This window comes from Peromyscus leucopus, chromosome 2 (genome assembly GCF_004664715.2).
Source record: "Peromyscus leucopus breed LL Stock chromosome 2, UCI_PerLeu_2.1, whole genome shotgun sequence".
Lineage (NCBI taxonomy): Eukaryota > Metazoa > Chordata > Mammalia > Rodentia > Cricetidae > Peromyscus > Peromyscus leucopus.
The window spans coordinates 68,910,159-68,932,823 of NC_051064.1; the positions used below are offsets into that span (position 1 = coordinate 68,910,159).

The 22,665-nt window shown below is 38.9% G+C and overlaps 1 protein-coding gene across 1 annotated transcript; it reads right to left on the reverse strand.

Annotated features, from left to right (window-relative positions):
* Positions 1–1,976: 1,976 nt before the first annotated feature.
* LOC114682144 (olfactory receptor 13F1) lies at positions 1,977–2,936 on the reverse strand. Its single transcript, XM_028855962.1, has one exon. It carries the CDS (start codon positions 2,934–2,936, stop codon positions 1,977–1,979), a length of 960 nt encoding a protein of 319 aa, XP_028711795.1.
* Between the last annotated feature and the right edge of the window lie 19,729 nt (positions 2,937–22,665).

Genomic DNA, 22,665 nt, shown 5'->3' on the forward strand with positions numbered 1-22,665 from the left:
CGAGTGAGAACTTTTGTCGTGCATGCTAAGGGCGTTTGAATTAAGGTCATCAGAAGAACTCTGTTTCACTGCATCCTCACATGCTTCTTACACACTTCCTTCATAAATTCATTCACCAATGACTGAGTTATTCTCTGAGAGTGCTGCCTTGCTGACATGGGAGTCTCATATAACTCCTTTCCTCCTTTTCTCCTCTTTGTATTCCTCCCTCATTCCGTTTCCCTCTCTGTCCTTCATGTCTTCCTTCTTTTCTCCTTTATTTATCTTCTCTACATTTAGATGAGGATCCCGCTGTGTAGCCACAGCTGGCTTTAGGATCTTTCTGCCTAAGCCTCCACAGTTCTGGGATCACAAGAGTGCACCCCAGTGCTGGACTGATGCTTATGGGTGATCACCTCTCCTTTCTTAAACCTAGGGCTCACATGAGACTTGTGGTAGCAAAAAGAACATTTTCACACGATGAAGCCATCATTTATATAATTTCAAGGAAGTAATTTATACATCAGCTTTATTAGTGCCAGATTCTAGGAGGATTTTTTTTTAAAGGAAAATACATTAGTATCATGGTAACATCCTAATTTGCAGTTTTGTTCACACATATTAAGTGTGTTTATGAATATTTAGTCAATATATTTCTACATTAATACAGCATCTCTTTTAAAATATAGTCAATATAGGATAGGGTTCTTTCTTCATCAGTCCTATGTGATCAGTTAAGAAACATGTTTAAAAAATTATTTTCAGTAGTACTAGAAGGTTGAAACTATGTCCTCAGACATACTGGGTGATAACTCTATCATTGAATTATAAGCCAAGGACAATTATTTAAATTATTAAAATAATATTGTGGGTGAGTAATTGATGAATTTATTAAGACACTGAAGTATATATGAGATGACTCCGACCTTATACCCATAACTCAAGATCTAAATTTTATATCTCTATTACAGCTCATACATAAAATTATAATTATGCAAACCTTATTATGATATGCTTGTATGTCACAGATATTTATTTGTTCTTCCATATATGCAACTTAAATAAGCAGTCACTCAAACTTTGTCTCACTAAAGTCTGAAAAAACAATTTTCACACTTTATTGCTTTAGAGACTAGGATGAGTATAAGAAAGTGATGCTCACTTGGTTTCCTGAAATACACATGAGTGTATATATTCACATATATACCTTGAACTACATACATTCTTTTTTTTTTTTTTTTTTTTTTGTTTTTCGAGACAGGGTTTTCTTGTAGCTTTGCGCTTTCTGGAACTCACTTGGTAGCCAGGCTGGCTCGAACTCACAGAGATCCGGCTGCCTCTGCCTTCCGAGTGCTGGGATTAAAGGCATGCGCCACCACCGCCCGGCGAACTACATACATTCTAACTTAAAATATATTTCTTTTTAAATGCATAGATAATTGCAAATTGCTGAGAAAATATTAGTTCAAAATTCACCAGACTAATAATTCATCCTTGTGATATTACTTATTTTCATGGTTATCTTGTAGTGGGACAGTGAGAACATTTTTGTCAAATAGAAAATAAATGCTAACTACCTTTGTGAAAACGTAGTTTTGTATAAATGATTCATTTATATGAAAAATTTTACAAGGAAAATCAGGATGCAGGACAGTGGTTCTCAACTTGTGGGTCACCACCCTTTAGGAGTTGAATGACTCTTTCACATGGATCACCTAAGATAATTGGAAAACCCAGATATTTACATTATGATTCATAACAATAGCAAATTTATAGTTATGAAGTAGCAATGAAAATAATTTTATGGTTGGGGTCACCACAATGTGAAGAACTGTATTAAAGAGTTGAAGCTTTAGAAAGGTTGAGAATCACTGATATAGGATAAAATGATGAGTTCCTAATGAAAATTAGTGTTTCCTAGAGCTTTAGCTTGTATTATTATGCAGTTTCCTCAATAAAGTTGAAGATTAATTTAAATGAGTGTGCCTTTCCCAATATTATTTAAGGACAGAAGTCAAACTAGCACTAAAGGGATTTCTCATCAGCAATTTTTTCACAGCCGTTTTTACTTCTTTGTTCCGTAAACTATATATAATAGGATTCAGCATTGGTGTTAACCCAGCATATATCAAAGCCATAAATTTATCTATCTCCTGTGAATTTACAGCTGAGGGCTTTAGGTACATGGAGAGAGCTGTCCCATAAAACAGAACCACCACCGTCAAGTGGGCTGCACATGTTGAAAAGGCTTTGCTTCGGCCATCCACTGAGCTGATCCTCAAGATGTTGGAGAGGATGAATGCATAGGAGACACAAATGAGCAGCATGGGCAATGGCAGAAAAATAATGCTGGTCACCATCATGATTAACTGTACCATAGAAGTGTCTACACAAGCCATTTTCAAGAGAGCCAGAATTTCACAGATGAAATGATTGATGATGCTCTTACCACAGAGAGACAGCTGAAGCACAGGTCCAGTTTCCACCAAGGCAGCGAGGCAGCCTGTCAGCCAGGAGCTGCCTGCAATCTGCACACAGACTCTCCTGTTCATGATGATGGGATATCTCAGGGGATTACAGATCGCCACATACCTGTCATAGGCCATCATGGAGAGGAGCACACATTCAGTGGAGCCCATGGCCAGAGAGAAGTACATCTGAGAAGCACATCCTGAGAATGAGATGGTGTTTGTCCCTGAAATAAAGTTTGCCAGCATAGGAGTGAGAGCAGATGAGGTATACCAGATATCCAGAAAGGAGAGATTGCTGAGGAAAAAGTACATGGGAGTGTGTAGGTGAGAATCTAGGATGGTGATGGAAATCAGAATAGTACTGCCCAGCAAGGTGATCAGATACATCAGCAGACACAGCACAAATATGATGACTTCAGCTTTGGGGTAATGGGAAAATCCCAGGAAGAAAAACACTGTGACAGAGGTCCAGTTTTCGTGAACCATGTTATGATAGTATCCATGTAAGTATGTACCCATGGGTTACATCACATATATACTTATACAGCAAATGGTCCTGCTTCACATTTCCTCACAGTTTTTCTTTATATGAACGTGTGCTTTGCATTTAAGTGCTTCTCTAAGTGAGAATATTATTGTAGCAGTGAATGTTCAGACAATCAGTCATTAATATAATTCAGCCACGAAGTCAGCAGATAAACAGTGAACTTGTTGCTTTTCTCCTGTCAAGGTGGAATGGAAGAAGAGTTTGTTAAGTAAACATCATGAAAGAAGAACACAGTAAATAACATTTTGTTTTCCCATTCCCAAATTGCATTTGTAGCTGCTGGTCTATAAACATATATTTACCTTTAAGTTACTGAGATTATTTTCTTCTCTTAGCTTGGAAATATTCTTATTATAGGAAAGTCTTTAGTTCCCAAGCCCATGGTTTCTTCTGTCACTCCTAGAGATATGCTCACAATGATTGGAGAGCCAGTAAGTAAAACAATGTACAGATTTATGCAGACGTAAAAGAAACTAATTGAAGACTTTGAACACTGAAAATCAAGTCAGAGTTTCCTTTTCAAACCTAAGAAAGTGATGCTGGATATTCTCATGGTTGGGGACACCTAATATCTGCAGCTTTCAAATGCTTGTATTTGCTTTAGTGACTGAGCTACAGAAACATTCTCCAAAGGACCAGCCTCCGGATCTGGAAGGCAATTTAGTCTATTTGTTGCTTTTGAAAAACTTGCCAACACTGCAGCAGATTAAAGTTGCAAATCTGTCAGTACAGTATTACAAATGCTGAAACTCCAGGGATGATGTCCCCTAGATCCAATTAGTATCAGTAGTTTGCCTGCTCTAATTGTGCTGTTATTCAAACAAGAAATAAACATGTTCCTACTGTCACTGTTTCGAGGATGAGGAACTTTACACTTTTTTAAAATATGTTATGACGTAAGTCAGGCTAGCTACATGGATATAAAGGAGAGTAAATAAGGTTCTCATTTTCTCTTTCAATTTGAAGGAGATCTTCATATTATGCCTGAGACAAGCTGTGCTAGATATGCAAGCACCAAGATGGCTGATCAAGAGCCTGAGTAACTGCTCTTCCTGATGATGGCTTAATTGTGAGAAGACTCACAATCTTTTTGGAAAATGAAATTGCACCTGATGAAGCAATGCTTTTTCATGTGAGGAAGTTAGCTGTTGCATAAAAAGGCATCTTGACTTCAGAATGCTAATTGCAGGATCTATCCCTTTGAGCTTCGTAACACCAGTTTACAACGTGCCTGCTTTCAAGTGAGGCCCTGATGTTTGACACTGTATGAGGGAAATACCCTGCCAATTGTTTGCTGTGAAATTGTAGCTGAGTAACTTCATTCTTATTTTATAGATTATACCCATTGCCATTATCGAATTTACTCTACTTATCAGATATCTCTTCATTTTCAGACAAAGATAGTTATGTATTTGAACCATTGCCTAAAATCAAGACACCATAACCAAAACCCCTATATGTACTAACTACTATTTACAATCAAAATGTACCCTTTCGGCCGACTATTTACTCATTCTTATAAGTATATAACCTTCAAGGGCCTGAGATCATGTGTGTGATTGACAGCTTTATCTGTAGAATTGTATTGTCCACAGGAAGGCCTAGGGCTTTAGGACAACAAACACTTTCCACCTCCACATGTTATTTTTGGAGCAAATTGCTTTCTGGAGCAAATTGGTGAGTCTTACTGACTTCAGTTTGGTTGTAAAAAGGAAGTGTCAGTATTTCTTAGGATTGTCATGAGGAAAGAGATACTCTATAAAGAAACCAACATAGTACCCAATGTGCACTATGTCCTTAAATATTAGACTTTTCTTTGTTCTATAAACTAGAAGTAAACCTTGATTCATTCTTCTCCTTTTTTTTTGAATATGGTTTACTAATTCTTTGAAAATTTCATACAATGTATGTTTTCACTTTTTCTTTATTTCTCCCTCCTCAGATTCCCCCCAGATATTCTCCATGTCACCAAACTTCACATTCTCATTTTCTCTCAGAAAAATATAAAACAAAACAAAAATCAAAACAAATATACAGAAAACCACTAAGACAAAAATTCCCAAGTGAAACAAAAACCCACAAAAAAAAATAAACAAAGATCCATGGTGTTTGTTTTGTGTTGGCCAAGTACTCCTGGGCATGGGGCCTGACCTGGAGTGTGGCTGATGATATACCAGTGACACTCCACTGGAGAAAGTTTATTTTCCCTTTGCCAGTGGGTATCACTTGCAAATGGCTTCTTATTTAGGGGTGAGAACCTGTGTCTGCTTCTCCTTTTCAGTGCTCAACCCTACCTGGGTTGAACCTGTGCAGGTCTTATGCATGCTGCCACAGTCTCTGTGGACTCATGTGCACATCAGTCCTGTTGTGCCTGGAGAACACTTTCTGTGGAGTTATTATTCACTTCTGGCTTAGAATCTTTCCATCTCCTCTTTCACATAGGTCCCTGAGCATTGAAGTAAGGGGTTTGATAAATACATCCCATTTAGGACTGAGTACTCCAAAGTCTCTCACTTATAGCACATTGTTATGGGTCTCTGCTAATTCTCATATACTTTAGCAATGTTATGTATGGATTCCATTTCATGGAGTGAGCCCTAAATCTAACTTAAAAGTGGTTGGTTTCTCCCATAACATTTGTGCCACTACTGTACCAGTACATCTTGGAGGCAAGGTGCACTTGTACGTCACAGGGTTTGTAGCTGGGTACTATTGATTATCTTTGTCCTTTGGTAACATGCACAGTACATTCTAGCACTATGAATGTTAGTTGGTCAGGGTGATTTCTCTGTGCTTGATGACATAAGTAAGTGTTGTCTTCAGCAATAGATCCTAACTATAGGTTGTAGAGAGCAGCCAATAGCCTTCAATAGCCTCATACAATCTATTTAAATTATATTTACCCCTGTATCTCCTCCCTAACTCCTCCTAGATCCATCCTTATGCCTTATCTCCCAACATCATGTCATACATAAATACATACAATTTGTACTGCCTATAAGCACATGCGTGTGGGGTCATCCACTGAAGAGTGGTCAACCTACTGGGGCTACAGTCTAAAGAAACCTGCTGAGGCATCAGCAGCCCCCAGAGACACAGGCACCACTTTCACCAATTGGAGGAAGAGGTGATTGACTGCTCTCCCACCTGGACAGCCTTCCTTTCTAGGCCTTAGGCCCCAGTGAACACCCTGCACCCATCTTCCTCCCATCACAGCATCAGAAGCTGGTCAGCAGGTAAGAGTCCTGAGGGCAGGCCACTCCGGGCACCACCCCTGCCACCCATTGGATTTTTGCAACCTACAAGTCCCACTGTGCCCCCAAACCCATGGAATTCATTATCCTCCTCCCACCCAACCATCCCTCTTGGCATCAGTAGCCCCTGGAAACACAAGCACCACCAGCACTGAGTGGAGAAAGAGTCCCAGCAGCCAGTCAGCAAAGACCCCCAGAGGTACAGGATAGCACCTGCACTGATTGGAGGAAGAGATGGATAGACAGCTGTGTAAGAATACACTGAACAACATAAAAAGCAATACGGCACAACTAGAAGCCAGTGGTTCTACAACAGCAAAACCTGAACATTACAATGCAGATGAAGCAGAAGTAAATGACCTTAAAAATAACTTTACAAAGATGTTAGAGGCCCTTAAAGAGGAAATAAAAAATTCCCTTAAAGGAATCAAGGAAAAGACACACAAAAAATGGAAGAAATCAATAAATCCCTTAAAGAAAGACAAGAAAGCGAAGAAAAAAAACAAAGAAATGAAAGAAACTGTTCAAGACTTGAAAATTGAAAATAGAGGCAATAAGGAAATGTAAACTGAGGGAAATATAGAAATGGAAAATCTGGGCAAATAAATAGGAACTACAGATGCAAGCATAACCAACAGAATGCAAGAGATGGAAGAGAGAATCTCAGGCATTGAAGACACAATAGAGGAAATAGATTCATCAGTCAAAGAAAATGTTAAATTCAACAAAGTATTATCACAAAACATTCAGGAAATCTGAGACACCATGAAAAGACCAAACCTAAGATAATAGGGATAGAAGAAGGAGAAGAATTCCAGCTCAAAGGCACAGAAAATATATTCAACAAAAACAAAAAACAAAATTTTCTCAACCTTAAGAAGGACATGCCTATGAAGACACCAGAAGCTTACAGAACACCAAAAAGACTGGAACCCCCCCCAAAAAAAAGCCCCCTTACCACATAAAAATCAAACCACTAAACATACAGAGTAAGGAAAAATATTAAAGCTGCAAAAGAAAAAGGCCAAGTGACATACAAAGGCAAACCCATCAGAATAACGTCTGATTTCTCAATGGAGACTCTGAAAGCCTGAAAGTCCTGGACAGACTTTATGCAGACGCTAAGAAACCACAAATGCCAGCCCAAACTACTACACCCAGCAAGGCTTTCAATCACTATAGATAGAGAAAATAAGATATTATGTGATAAAACCAGATTAAAAAAAACCACATATCCACATATGCAGCCCTACAGAAAGTACTAGAAGAAAAACTACAACACAAGGAAGTTAGCAACACCCATGAAAACACAGGCAATCCTGTAATCTCACACCAGCAAATCCCAAATGAAGGGACACACACACACACACACACACACACACACACACACACACACACACACTACCACTACCACCAACAAACAAGGTAACAAGAACTAATAATCACTGGTCATTAATATGCCTTAATATCAGTGGACTCAACTATAAAAAGATACAGGCTAACAGGATAGATATGAAAACAGGAGCTGTTCTTCTGTTGCATACAAGAAACACATCTCAACTTCAAAGATAGTTATTATATCAGAGTAAAGGGTTGGGAAAAGATTTTCTAATCAATGAACCTAAGAAACAAGCTGGTGTAGTTATCCTAATATCTAAAAAATAGACTTTAAACTAAAATTAATCAAAGGAGATGGAGAAGGACATTTCATATTCATTACAGAAAAAATTCATCACAATGAAGTTTCTGAACACTTTTGTCCTAAATACAAGGGCAAGAAGCCAACATTTGTAAAAGAAACATTACTAAAGCTTAAATCACACATTAAACCCCACACACTGATAGTGAAGAGACTTTAACACCTTACTCTCACCAATGGACACATCTACCAAACAGAAATCTAACAGAAATAAGGGAACTAACAGATGTCATGACTCAAATGTGCTTAACAGACATTTATAGAACATTCCACCCAAACACAAAAGAATATACCTTCTTCTCAGCACCTCACAGAACCTTCACTAAAATTGACCACATACTTGGTCACAAAACAAATCTCAATAGATTAAAAAAAAATAGAATAACCCCCTGTATTTTATCAGACCACCATGGCTTAAAGTTAGAATACAACAACAACACAAATCACAGAAAGCCTACAAACTCATGGAAACTGAACAATGCTCAACTGCATCACTACTGGGTCAAGGAAGAAATAAAGAAATTAAAGACTTCCTAGAATTCAATGAAAATGAATGCACAACATACCCAAACCTGTGGGACACTATGAGAGCAGTGCTAAGAGGAAAGTTCATAGCTCTAAGTGCCTACCTAAAGAAAGTGGAGAAATCTCACACTAGTGACTTAATAGCACACCTGAAAGCTCTAGAACAAAAAGAAGCAAACTCACCCAGGAGGAATAAATTACAGGAAATAATCAAATTCAGAGCTGAAATCAATAAAATAGAAACAAAGAGAGTAATACAAAGAATCAATGAAACAAATAGTTGGTTCTTTGAGAAAAATCAACAAGATAGACAAGCCCTTATCCAAACTAACCAAAGGCAGAGAGAGAGAGAGAGAGAGCAGCCAAATTATCAAAATCAGAAATGAAAAGGGAGATATAACAACAGATAATGAGGAAGTACAGAGAATCATCAAGTCATACTTAAAAAACCTCTACTCCACAAAATTTGAAAATGTAAAAGAAATGGACAATTTTCTGTATAGGCACCACACATCAAAATTAAATCAAGACCAGATAAACAATTTAAATAGACCTATGACCCCTAAGGAAATATAAGTCGTCATTAAAAGTTTCCCAACCAAAAAAAAAGCCCAGGACCAGATGGTTTCAGCACAGAATTCAACCAGATTTTCAAAGAAGAGTTAATACCAATACTCCTCAAATTGTTCCACATAATAGAAACAGATGGAACATTGCCAAACTTTTTTTTTATGAGGCCTCAGTTACCCTGATACCCAAACCATACGAAGATGCAACGAAGAAAGAGGATTACAGAGGATGCCTGAACTTGCCTTCTCCTATAATCAGATTGGTAACTACCCTAATTGTCATCGTAGAACCTCTATCCAGTAACTGATGGAAGCAGATGTAGAGATCCACAGCCAAGCATTGGGCCCAGCTCCAGGAGTCCAGTAGGAGAGAGGGAGGAGGAATTACATGAGCAAGGGTGGTCAAGATCATGATGGGAAAACCCACAGACAGCTGACCCAAATTATGGACCTTAGGAACTCTGACCAGACAGTGAGGAGCCTGTATGGGACTGAACTAGACCCTCTGCATGTGGGTGACAGTTGTGTGGCTTGGTCTGTTTGAGGGGCCCCTGGCAGTGGGACCAGGATCTACCTCTGGTGCATGAGTTGGCTGTTTGGAGCCCATTCCCTATAGGGGGATGCCTCCCTCAGCCTTGATGCAGGGGAGAGTGGCCTGGTCCTACCTTTACTGGATGTGCCAGGTTTCACTGACTCCCTATGGGAAACCTTATCCTTTCTGGGGAACGGATGGAGGTGGCATAAGGGGCATGTGGGGTTGAGCAGGAGGAAAGGAGGGAGGGGAAACTGTGGTTGATATGTAAATGCATATTTTTTTTTTTAAAAAGAAATAAACCTGCTGAAAATCAGGCTCCTAATAAATGGACCTTTGGTGGCTGTGGGAAGCAGATCATGATCTGAATAGGAAGTGTCCCTCTGAATTACTCTTGTTTTGAGAGCTTGGTCCACAGTTGGTGCTATCCTGAGAAGTTCTGTTTTTAGGAGATCCACCCTGGCTGGATGACGTATGTTACTAGAAGCAGACTCTCAGAGGTACCTCGTTTCTGGATCCCTCCCCCCACATTGTCCAGTTCATTGTGAAGCAAACATTTCTCTTTTATCGCATGCTTTTTCTGCCTGGTATGAAGCATTCTATACTAAATCATTGGAAACTGTGAGCCAAATATTTGATTTCCTCCTTTAAGTGGTTTATTCCAGGTGTTTCATCATCAAATCAAAAGTAACAAATACATCTCTCTACTAAATCTTTGGTTTTGTTAAGTTGAAAAGAATAGTCTGAATGTTCTGCAGGAAGAGCTATCAAACAGTTTAATAGGCTTATTACATACTTTGAATTGGTGTTGCATCTGTGTGCAAGAGGGACATACAGTTGGTACAGCAACAGTTGCTAGGAAAACAAGAGCCTTTCCCCTTTAAACCATTTTAGTTGTTGGTTGAAAACCAGTTAACCATATGTGTATGAGATCCTTTCTGCACCCCTGTATTCTGTTCCATTTAAAAACTTACCTTTCTTTTTGCTGGTGAAATGGTGGCTGGATTATTGGTTTATACTGTGTTTTATCATGAGATAGTGGAAATCATTTAAACTTTACTCTTCTGAGTCTAGATCATTTTTTATTTCCACTTTAGTTGTAGAATGAACCTGTTAGTTTCTTCAAACTCTCTGCCTAATTTTCTTTATTCTTAAACAGAATTTCTCTATCTAGTCTGTCCTCAAATTTCAAATTCAGTATGTGCTTCAGGCGGGTTTTAAATCGGTGATTCTCCTGTCAGCCTCTCAAGTACTGGAGCTACAGGCATGTGTCATGGTGCCTGATGATGCTTATATTTAATTAATCTGTAGTTCAGGATGGAAAGAATTGATTTCTGAGTAAGATCAAGTCTTCTGATACACAAAAAGGCATCTCTCATTTTCATAGCTTACCTTTAAATTCTGTCTGAACTATTTAGTAGCTTTTAGTATATAGACCTTTTATTCTGCCAATTTCTATCAGTTATTTTATTATAAATAGCATTTAAGATGAAATATTTCCCAGTCATTTGTTGTTGGTCAATAGAAATGTAGCTATGCCATATAATCTGACACATGTTGATAGCTGGGTAAATTTTCTTACATTTAATAGCAACTGTGTGGATTCCTTGGCATTTTTTTCCTGGTTGTTTGCACCCACAATCCAGTTGCTTTGAATAATAATAGTTTCTGTCTTTCCTTTCATTTCTAGCTCTTTAGAATTTCTCTTGCATTATCACATCAGATATAACACGTAGCACAATGTTATGCAGAAATGGAGATGGTGTATATTCTTTAATTGTTCTTTATCACAGGAGATTATTCAACTGACTTTATACCATTGTTATACCTTCAGTGTATCCCTATATCTAGCCTTGTTTTATCTCACTAATAATTAGAAGATGTAATGGCTAATTTGATTGTGAGGCAAGTAAGCCTATAGAATAACTTAACAAGCTGAGATTTCACTTAGCTTAGCTCAGGCATGCACCCCTCTCCAAACAATACACCTACCAACATATTAGCAGCCTATGACCTTTACACACTCCTTGCTTGGATAAAAGGGAATGAATGAATACTTGCTTTAGACAATGGAAATAAATGGGTCCCCTTCACAAGTTCCTCAATAATGTCCTGTATCTATTGAAACACACCCTAGAACATAATCCTGTAACAAATGGCAATGGGCCAGTCTGGACTAGAAGAGTGCATACATTGGTTTTGAGTGCACTTGGAACTCTAAGTGATGTTCCAAGGAGACTCCCTACCATGTGCCCATGCATAACTGCATGGGCATATGGTTCAAATAAAGTGCATTATGGGGAGGGACATGCCAATATCCAAATGGTTCTGTACAACTTAATCTGCCAATCAAAGCAAAGAACTACCTACCCCACACCTCTTAGCAACTAAATTTTTCTTTCTTTAGAGCTCTTGAAAAAGACACCCCAAACAGTAACCAAGGTCCTTGAATATTCTCACTCATGTGGCCCACTGTCAATTTTGACAGTGTGTTCCTTTCTAATCTGTACTATTATTTTATGTTAAATAAAGCACCCCTGTTACAGTTTGTATGCTTTTTTTTTTTTTTTTTGCAGTCTCTATGCTTTATTTCATTCTTGAATAAAATGCTAAGAACCTCAACATACCAGGCCCAGACTCCAACCATCCACAATTACTGGGTTGGGAGACAATTAAGAAGTTAGTAATGCACACTGCTGGGTGCATCTGTGAGCACATTTGCAGAGGAGGTTTAACTAAGCAGGGAAGATTTCACCTGGAATGTGGGCAGTAGAACACAATAGTTGGGAGCTCAGACATGAGAAAAAGGGGAAGAAGAAAGCCCACAAGCACAGATGTCTCTGCTTTCTGGCACTCTGAGCTGGCCGACATCCTCAGAACATCATATTCTGCCTTGCCTCAGGCCCAAAGCAATTCATCTAATCAACCTTGGTCTGAAGCCTCAAAACAGTAGGCCAAAATAAGAAATTTCTCCTTTAAAATTGTTTATCTCAGGTATTTGTCACAGCAGAAAAACAACCTGACTAGCACAGAAGAGACTGAAGTTAGTCATTTTTGACATGTTTTCCAGCCATAACATCTTTGAACTCTGATGTTCAATTGCACAAGTGTCTTCAAAGCTCTACAAGGATTCTTTTTCAAAAGATGTATAGAACATTGGAATTACTACTTCATATATGTACTTATGTAAAGTATGAAATTCTGTTTTTATATTTAGTCATACAAACACCTCTTATTTTATTATCTCTACTAATCAGACATGCCCATATCTGTCACTGTTAAGGCAAAAACCCTGAAAGATGAAATCAAAGGGTGACTATATTAAGCTGTAGTAATTCCGTGCTTATATAATAAGTAATTTAATCATTTTGAAAAAAATGACAGCAAGTGATAGAGTTGAAACTCAGCATTGAGTTGGAAGAACAGATGAGTAATGAGAATCTAAAACATGGTCCAGTTGGAATTCCAAAGAACCAGCAAGATTAAAGCCAGTCATCTATAGTAATGAGGAATAGTCAAGACATGAATCTGTTTGCTCTTGCATTCAGAGCTCAAAAAAGACAAGCTTGTCTACAGTAGAGGTGTGTGTGTGTGTGTGTGTGTGTGTGTGTGTGTGTGTGTGTGTGTGTTTGTTTGAGAGATGGAGTAATAGAAAATTTGGGAAGAGGCACAACCAATTGTCTGTAAAGCTAAATGAATTGAGATTTGAGATTTTCCTAGCTGTGCTATGTTGCTGCTTGCAGCCTGTTGGTGGTGTGGCTTTATAAGCTGAAGAGTGACAGATACAGAGCATGGAGTTAGTCTACGACCCCCTTGAAAGGGATGAGAATGAAGTAGATGGTATAGAAACACCAATGTTTGCCCTAGGGCTACACTCATGTGAACTGCAGCACAGGCCAGGGATGCTCACAGAGGCTTTCAGTTAGAGCAGCTCCTTTTGCTTACACAACCTAGGCATGGCAAAATTAACACATCTCATATTGTAGCTCCATTGCCCTCTGCTCCCCAAACAGGAAAAGAAAGACAACAACAACAACCAAAAAAAAAAAAAAAATCCAAGGAAACAAATGAATAAAGACAAAGTCCTCTTGACCTTAAATCATTTCTTAACAGGTACTGGCTTTAAATTACTGTGCTAATTACAAGAGATGAGAAGATGATAAATTCATAAACCCATCCCTTAATGTCTTCTTGGTCTGACCAGGAAATACAGTGCAATGACAGAAGCTCTTGTGAGCTGTGGGGTTCGGGGAGGGCCCTTGGCTGTTGTCTGGGAAGCTTCATGACAGACATTGCTAAAGGTCTGCAACCATAGTTGATTTTGGAACATCATTAACAGTAGACCTATGAGTCACAGAAATAAAAGCCCCTCAGGCAAGGAGAGTAACATTCATTCAAACTTGGATGAAAATGAAATGAAATGAAAAATATCATTTCACATTTGGGAAAAGACAAGGAGCTCTGCAAGGCTGGTTGAGTAAATGTGGAAGAGGGAGTGGTCAATGGTAAAGCTGGAGTCAGCAGGCGGGATAGTCTAGTGACTCGGGGGCTAAGCGGGGTTTAACCAGCAGAAGAGCAATTACCATCAATATAGCTTGAATTTTTAACAAATCACTTTGCTGTGATTGCGAAAGAGGATCAGGAAATGAGAGAAAGCTGAAATTGAAACTTTCAAAGTAACAGGAGTCTGAATCCTGTGAGAGTTTTTTGTATTACTTGGGTTTTACCATCATCTGCTGTTCACTGTTCAGTAATACTCAATTTCTATTGAGTTAGAGTAACACAACTTGAGCATAACTTGAGATTTACAAAATATTAAAATAATCTCTCGATCAAGATTATAATGTGGCCCAGCAGGTAATTAATGGCTACTTTTGACTTGCTGTGGAAGTTCTTAGGAACTTTGCCAAAGATGCCTTTATAAAGGGCACCAAATGAGTAGCCTCTTCAAGTGAGCACAGGACCATGGCGTGTCTGGTTAGATCACAGTGCAAGTGTGACCTTTGCAAGTGTGATCAATATGTGACGCTGAGAGAATTTATTTAATAATTCATTGAGCTCTTACAAAGAAAATAGTTGTTCATTCCTGGATTAACAAAAATCCGGTTGAAAAATCATTCTGCTTCCCCAAAGATGAGTTAGGATTAAAGGAAAGACAACTTCATTTTCCAAGAAGACTATTAATAAAGTTGAAGACACTATGGAGTCAGCCCCACATTCTAGAGCCAAAAGTGTGTTGAAGAAGATTAGGGTTGCTGTATAGAGGAGTGCATTAGTGTGCTAGGAATCTCATAACAAAATACCCCAAGGCAGAATAGCTCGAACATTAGGAACTTTATTTTCTCACATTTTTGGATCAAAAATTTCAAGACTAGGTAGTGTCAGCAGCCTTGGTGTCTCATGAGAGCTCCGTCCTTGCTTACAGACAACACTCTCCTTTGGGCGTAATCACAAGCTGGTCTCTGTCTCTCTTTCTCTCTCCCTCTCTTCTTCCCTCTCTTTTCTTATGAAGACACTAGCTTAACCGCATTAGGACCCTTCAAAAGTCTTATTTTGACTTAATAGTGTCTTCAAGGGCCTTATCTTCAGATATGGTTCATTCTGAGCTATTGCAGCCAGTACTTCAACAAATGAACTCTGATATACAAAGCTAAGTTCATATAGGATGCTGTGCTCAACTTGGCACAGGAGCATTTCATGCTTTGTTTTGTTTTGCTTTGTTTTTCCAGGCACATACCCAGAGCCTTGTGGAGAGGGCAGCACCTTGGATGTGGGAAAGTTTCAGGCTATGTGAGTTAACATGGCCACCAATATTCACTCTAATTAGCTATTGAGTAAGCTTTCCTTTCTTCCTTCCTTCCTTCTTCCTTCCTTCTTCCTTCCTTCCTTCCTCCCTCCCTCCCTCCCTCCCTCCCTCCTCTCTCCCTCCCTCCCTCCCCCCTCTCTCTCTCCTCCTCCCTTCTTCCTTCCTTCCTTTCTTCCCACCTTCTCTCTCTCTCTCTCTCTCTCTCATAGCTTCTAAAGAACAAAGTTAATTAACTAGAGCTCAAAGAAATAAAACAAAAAGAGGTATAGTCCAGAACCAGAATATGAGGCAAAACCAAGGAGTTTGCAAACCATGGGAAATGAGATCCAAATAATGGATGGGGAAGTGAGTATTTGAGTGAACAGAGAAAGCAAAGATTGAGACTATTCTACAGAAAATGTGGAATAAACCCACATAGACAATTTAGGTTACACGAATGCCTCCTTTGTGGATCAGGTATGTTGGTCACCTGGTATTACCATGGCTGGAGTTCAGCAGTGACCAAATGGAGATTTGTTCTGCAAACAGTACTGTGTACAATATCCAATACAGCTCTACACTATTGAATATTAATAATTAAGATTTTAACCATTCCATGACTTCTTTTAAAAAATTTTGTTACACACACACACACACAAGTGTGTAAATATAACCTACTCAGTCTGTGTAATCTTAACTGTATGTATATGATCTCAGGGGTGACCCCCTGGTATTAGATAACCAGTTGCGGGATTCTTCCCTGGCGAAGAACATTTCTCCCACTCTCAATATTCTCCAATTGTAGCAGGATGTTTTTCTTCTGCCCTCATGAATAATCACTCAGAGGCTGACTATGAATTATAAATACTTGGCTGGTGGCTTAGGCTTATTACTAACTAGCTCTTACACTTAAATTAACCCATAATTCTTATCTATGTTTAGCTACATGGCTTGGTACCTTCTCTCAGTGAAGCATTCTCATCTTGCTTCCTCTGCATCTGTCTGGCAACTTCTGACTCCACCCTTCCTCATTCCAGCATTCTTAGTTTGGTCGCCCTGCCAATACTTTTTGCCTGGCTACTGGCCCATCAGTGTTTTATTAAACCAATTGGACTGATAAATCTTTACAGTGTTCAAGAGGATTATTCCACACCATCCAGTCACCCCTATTCCTTGTCTAGAGTTGAAGACCACAAACTTTCCCCCTTTCATGTTATCATGTCCATTGGTGTCATTGTTGTTGTTCAGGTCTTATTTTGGCAGCCATGCTGATAAGACTTCATGGATGTAGCTTCTCTGACATTCCTGGAGACTCAGTATCCAAGCAAGCTTCCTGTTCCTCTGGTACTTACAATCCTTCTGTCCCTCTTCTGCAATGATCCCTAAGCCTCAGGTGTAAGAGCTGTATGTACCATCAGGGACTGGGCACCACAGGAGCTCTTCTTATTTGCATTTTAATCAGTTGTGGTTTTCTGTAGTGATCTCCATCCATTCCAAAGAGAAGTTTCTTGAATGAGGGGTGAGGACTCCACTTATCTTTGGGTATAAGGACAAATATTTAGAATACATCTAGGAATTATGCTAGTTTAGTAAAGTGGCAGTTGTCAGTTCACCTCCAAGGTTCATGATTTACTATCCCTGGGTAGTTGACTAGGTTTCCAGCACCAGGCTTGGGTTCCCTCTTGTTGATCAGGCTTTAGGTTCATTAGAGAGCTGTTGGTTACCATCAGGGAATGCATGACACTATTATATCCTTAGGCTTATTATGCCATGATGGTCATTGTTGTGGTTCATTGGCTTCATAGATGAATAGGGATACTGCTTACTTTCCTCCCTTGGAAGCTAGTGAGGAAAGAGACTTTCTGGTCAGATCCAGCTCTGACCAGAAATCTTCTAGGTTCTGTGTCTGAAACGCATGGTGTCTTCAGAAATAGGGACTCCCTTTCAAGGGCAACAGCAATATCCTATAAACAGTGATATCCTATGATGTTTGGGTGTCTCTTGGACAACTCCAATCAACAACTCAAAAACCAACAATGCAAAAGAGGGCTTCTAAGAGGGCTTCTGCCTGTGGTTTGTGTTTTATTAGGTAGTCTATAGCTCTTAGGAATATCATTATCAGTCTATATAGTGAATTTTAGGTAGGTGGCTAATAATATGATAGCATGATTTTTTCAGGCATTCTTACTATTATTTATTTTTTACTAGTTGAGTATTATTTAAACAAGTCGAAGGTGAGCAGGACGAAGACTTCACTATTTTAGCTCTATAATGTTATACTCCCTTCTTGCCACTAGATGGCAGAAAATACTTACTTCTCTGAGACCTTGCATATGTTTTTTTAATTTTTACAAATAGGAAAAGTGGTTGCTTATATCTTTATTCAAATTATATTAAACCAAAGTAAACTATTGGAGTGAGTTGCTAATGTCATATCAAAGATTAAATACTAAGAAATAATTGTATAGCATTGAGGTGGCGGCTACAGACAGTAGGAAGAAGGTTTATCCCTGTCTTGACACTTGTCAATGCCTCTTAACATTACTGTGTCGTAGGTCGCTGCCTTGCTTGGCCATTGTTTATGATAAGTACAGGAACGCTCTTTGAGAAGCAGTGAGGATAAGCCTGATTCTTTGTGTGATCCTGACAATGCAGAATGTGATGCAGAGCTATGTTCACGGTCAATGACTCTCAAATCAGAGCTCAAGTGTGTCCCAGCGCCAGGTTTCAGTGAGGAGTGGGAGGAGGAGGGGCTTCTCTGATAGGAAAAGCACTATTGTTTCCAGGCAACGACTCCACAGAAAGTGTCTTAGTTTTCTGGGTCTAACGTAGCAAAGTGTCCCAAATTTGGTGGCTCACACAATAAAAATGTATATTGTCTCAGTTTTAGAGATCATTCCAAGGGTTGGCTCTCTCGGTGCCTTGTGGACCCTGCTGCATGCCTCCACCTTGGCTTCTCATGGTTTGATGGCATTTTCAGACAGTTGAAGGTTTGAAGAAGTTTTCATGCCAGTCTCTGATTTTATCTTTATGTGGCACTCCACTAGTGTACATTTCTGGGTACAGCTTCTCTTTTCATAAAAAAACACCTGTCATATTGCATCAGGCAACTGCAGGCATCTGGTATGACTTCATTCTAATTCATTACATCTGTAATGCTCCTATTTTGAAATGATGCCACAGACTGAGGTACTGAGGATTACAACAGGAGTCTATAGAGGTATGATTTGGCCCAAGCAGAAGGCTTTAATGCTGTCACCAAAGAAAAGAATACAAATATGATCTAGTTGATTCTTTTTATTCTTTTTTACCAAAGGGGTGGGGTAGATTTCATGAGCGGTTAATATGGTCAATCTATACCAATATACAAAAGCTATAACTAAATCTTTAAACTAAAATATTATAAATATTCCCTCCTTCCTTTCATCCTTTCCTTCATTTTTCACACAATGATGTCATGTTTACAACTGGTACATTTTTGAAAAATATTGAAATTCTAGAAAATTGGAGAGGCATACGAGTAGGAAAGAGACAATATTTATAATTTATCAATAGTTTAGCATTCATATTTTATCTTTTGATGAAAACAAAGACAATGTAGATGTGTTTGAAGTAATGAATGGTCAAGTTTTCCAATACGTAGTCTAAATTCTCTTGGTAAATGAGGACCTTCCTTTTCTTTCTTCCTCCCTCCCTCCCCCTTCTTTCTTCCTTTATTCCTCCCTCCCTCCCTCCCTGCCTCCCTCTCTCTCTTTCCTCCTTTCTTTCCTCCTTTCCTTCTCTCTCTCTCTCTCTCTCTCTCTCTCTCTCTCTCTCTCTCTCTCTCTCTCTCTCTCTCTCTCTCTCTCTCCCTCTCATTTGCTTGCTTGCTTGCTTGCTTGCTTGCTTGCTTGCTTCAAGCTGTTGATGTGGCTGATAGTGGCCACACTAGTCACTTGGAAGAATGCCCAAAGGAGGATGTTAGCAAGTAGTCCTGCCAGAGCAAGGGCCAATCGCAGCTGAATTGCGGCTTGATCTCAATCTTCTGTTACATTTACTTTCACGGTGGGTGTTATTTACATTACACACATTTATAAAATGCTGCATTTGTTAATAGCTACAGCACAGTCTGAAGTTTGAACTGTATAAAATCTGGTGTCTAGGACAGATGATCCTGAGCTGGCAGTCATATTTTCTGTCTTTAGAAGTAGTTGTGACATCCATTAAGCAGAGCTCATTCAACAACTTAGATTCATACACATATATCTCAAAATCCTGAATGTCCACTGAGACCAGTGTCAGCCTCCTGGGTGAGTGCTAGTTGCCCTGCATGTGGTTCCTGGGGACACATCAACTTTTTGATAGCTCTTGTGTATCCTTGCCATTGCCTCTCTTTTTCAGACCTCACTGGCAATTCTTTTGTCACATGTATGGGTCAGACATATGAGTATAGGCAGAACATCTGGACAGGAGTCTGAGCACACTTTCTAAGTATGATTATCACTGTATGTGTCTCCTTTCCCCCCAAGGGACAACTCCTGAATGTCCTCTATTAACCTCCACATGCTCATTAGTCCTCCAGTTCATCAGCACCACTGCATAACATGTTTGAATACTTAGCTCTTCTTTCAGTGGTGAACATTTATTTTTAAAACTCTGTTTTCTCCCATTCAACAGCTTTTAAGTATGAGCACTTTTAAGTGGAACAATATATTTCTCCTTATAATTTGATAATAAAAGGGACTTCTGCTTCTGTAGGAAAGGCTCTCCTGTTTTGTATGTGAGGCTAACTACCCTTGGAAGGGAAATTGTGTCCTTCGGGTGCTTTCCTAATTGGAATCGACGTGAGAGCAACTGATGTCAGTGAACCATGCGAAGAGCTGGGGAAGAGCTGCCAAGAAAACACATATCCCTTCCAATTTGGATGGGAGAACTTCCGGCAGGACATAGCCAAAAATGGAGGGGGTACAAGGTGTGTGGCCTATAAGGCCTCTGTGGGATCTTGTGGAGACGTAAAGCCTCTCATTTCTTTTCACTCCCACTGTGTTCCCAATATTCTGTACAATAGTGGTGCTCTATAAATATGTGTTAACTGGGTGCAACTGAATAGATTGAAAGAGTTAACCCAGTAGTTTGGGGTTTAGAGGTCTATCAATAACTTATTAAAGGGCCAACCATTTATTTGATAAATAATTTTCAGGTATGTCACAAGAGACACAAGTCTTCTAATATAAAAACTGAAAATAATTGAAGTATGGTCTTCAAGATAAAATCAAATTAAAATTTAGGAATCTCTAAATCAATACAACCAGCAAGATTGTACATCATATAATACATTGTCTTCAATCCTGATATACTGTTAGTTTATCATTGTGCATGACACAGCAAAATGTGTTCACTTACATTGTACAGTGATCAATAACCATTTATTAATTTGAAACTGAAAAAGAAATGTTCAAAAGGTAATCTCAGATCAAAATCCATGACAAATTTTCCTAATAAAAAATGTGTACCAAAATGGCACGCATAAAATTTCCATTTAACATTATTTGGATGTTTTCTATATAAGACTGTCTAGACTTGGAACTTCCTTTTTTGACCTTTATTCATTATCCAAAAAATTTAATAATTTTGATACAATATTGTATATCTCCACCTATTAATAGAGACAACAAGTTTCTTTTTTTAATTAAGATTTTGTTAGAAATGTAATCTTCCTCACTGTGACAAAGCTGAAATAAATTCTAGTCTTTAAAATTCTTTAATTCCATAAAATTAGTGCTGTGAATCATTCAATTAGGGCATATGGGCAACTAGTTTAAGGGCTTGGGAAAGGGTCATTTCAAAGAGACTCCATTTATAGAAGACGTTAATTATGGTATGAGGTCTTTGGAATTGACATCATGTTTGTCCTAAGGTCATAGACTCTCATTATTACTTAAGTGTTTTGACAGGTGTGGACATGTTTAACTTGCTGCAGCACATTTAAATACTTTGATAATACTTCAGGTGAAGAGGTGACCCATAACAACACATGCCCTTGAGAAGTGACTGCAGCTTTTACTGTGAGGTCAGCTGCAGCCAGACTTGCTAGTCTTTGTGCCGTGTAAAACGAGGATGCTTTGTGTGTCTCACTGGACCAGTGAGCACTGGACTGTCATTTCCATAGCAGTCATGATAAGGTGCCTTCAATGCTCATAGCTAGATAAAATCCCTCCCCCTGGAGGACAACTCATCAGACTCCCCGACACCCAGGATCCAAGACCTTAATCATCTACCAACGTAACTATATAGCTTAAAACTAGTATCAAGATAAACAATTGAATTATGAACAGTGTCCACACGTTCCTAAAGGGAGCTGGCTATAACTAGAGAGAGTGCATACTGAGTTATCTTCAGTGTGCACATTTGGACTGACAAAAGAGGAGTCTTATCTGCTTGACTCTAGAAAGAGGAGAAATTTCACACCAGATAGAGATTCTTTATCTAAAGGGTACAGCCTGACCATAGAAAATGTACAGGTTGGGGGCACCTGGAGAGACTTAGCTTGCTGTATCTTCACTGGAATGTTGTTCAAATGTGTCCTATTCCTTTGCTCTGATTCTCTGTTTCTGAATCTTCTGATGACACATCCATTTTCAAATCACCCTTTACCTGACTTTTATAAGGGAAAGAAGGCACTGGACCTGCTGTATGTGTTTATTCCTCCACAGTGAATTAACAAATCTGCTACTGTCGGCGCTGTTCTCCATCTCTCGAGAATTCTGTTGCTTCGAATCAGCTTCTCAAAGACCAGTTAACTCTTGGTTCACTGTGCTCAAGTTCATGGGACTTAAAAGCCAAGGGCTAGACTCTGATTCCTAAAGAGGTCCCGAGGGTCCTATGTGGGCCTCTTGTGTGTCTGCTTCTCAGACATGATACTGTTTCTGTATCCTAATCGTGTGTTGGCAAGCATCTAACTACAAACATTCAAAGTTTTTCAGAAATAAGCTTTTTACAGTGAAAACAGGCTTACCAACAAATAGTTTGCAAGCTGTATTTTCATGTCACATATCCCAGCATGTTTAATTCCTCTGCTAAGTTCTCTTATAAGTCTGGGTGCAATCAATTGATACATCTTTCCTTCATATCTCAGGTTATCCAGGCTTTATAATGGAAAGGGCTTGTCCCTGGTTCAACTGTTCAGCTCACTGTGAGAACAACAGCAATAAAGGGGGTGTGACTATTATGAACTGGTCAAACAACTGGGTTTTTTCATTCACATTTAATTATCTAATCTGGGTCTTCACCTGATGAACAATTTCTGTTTTACATATTAACTAATA

Bases quoted from the DNA above. Each gene is read 5' to 3' on its own strand.
- LOC114682144 (XM_028855962.1), bottom strand. From the start codon at position 2,936: ATGGTTCACGAAAACTGGACCTCTGTCACAGTGTTTTTCTTCCTGGGA.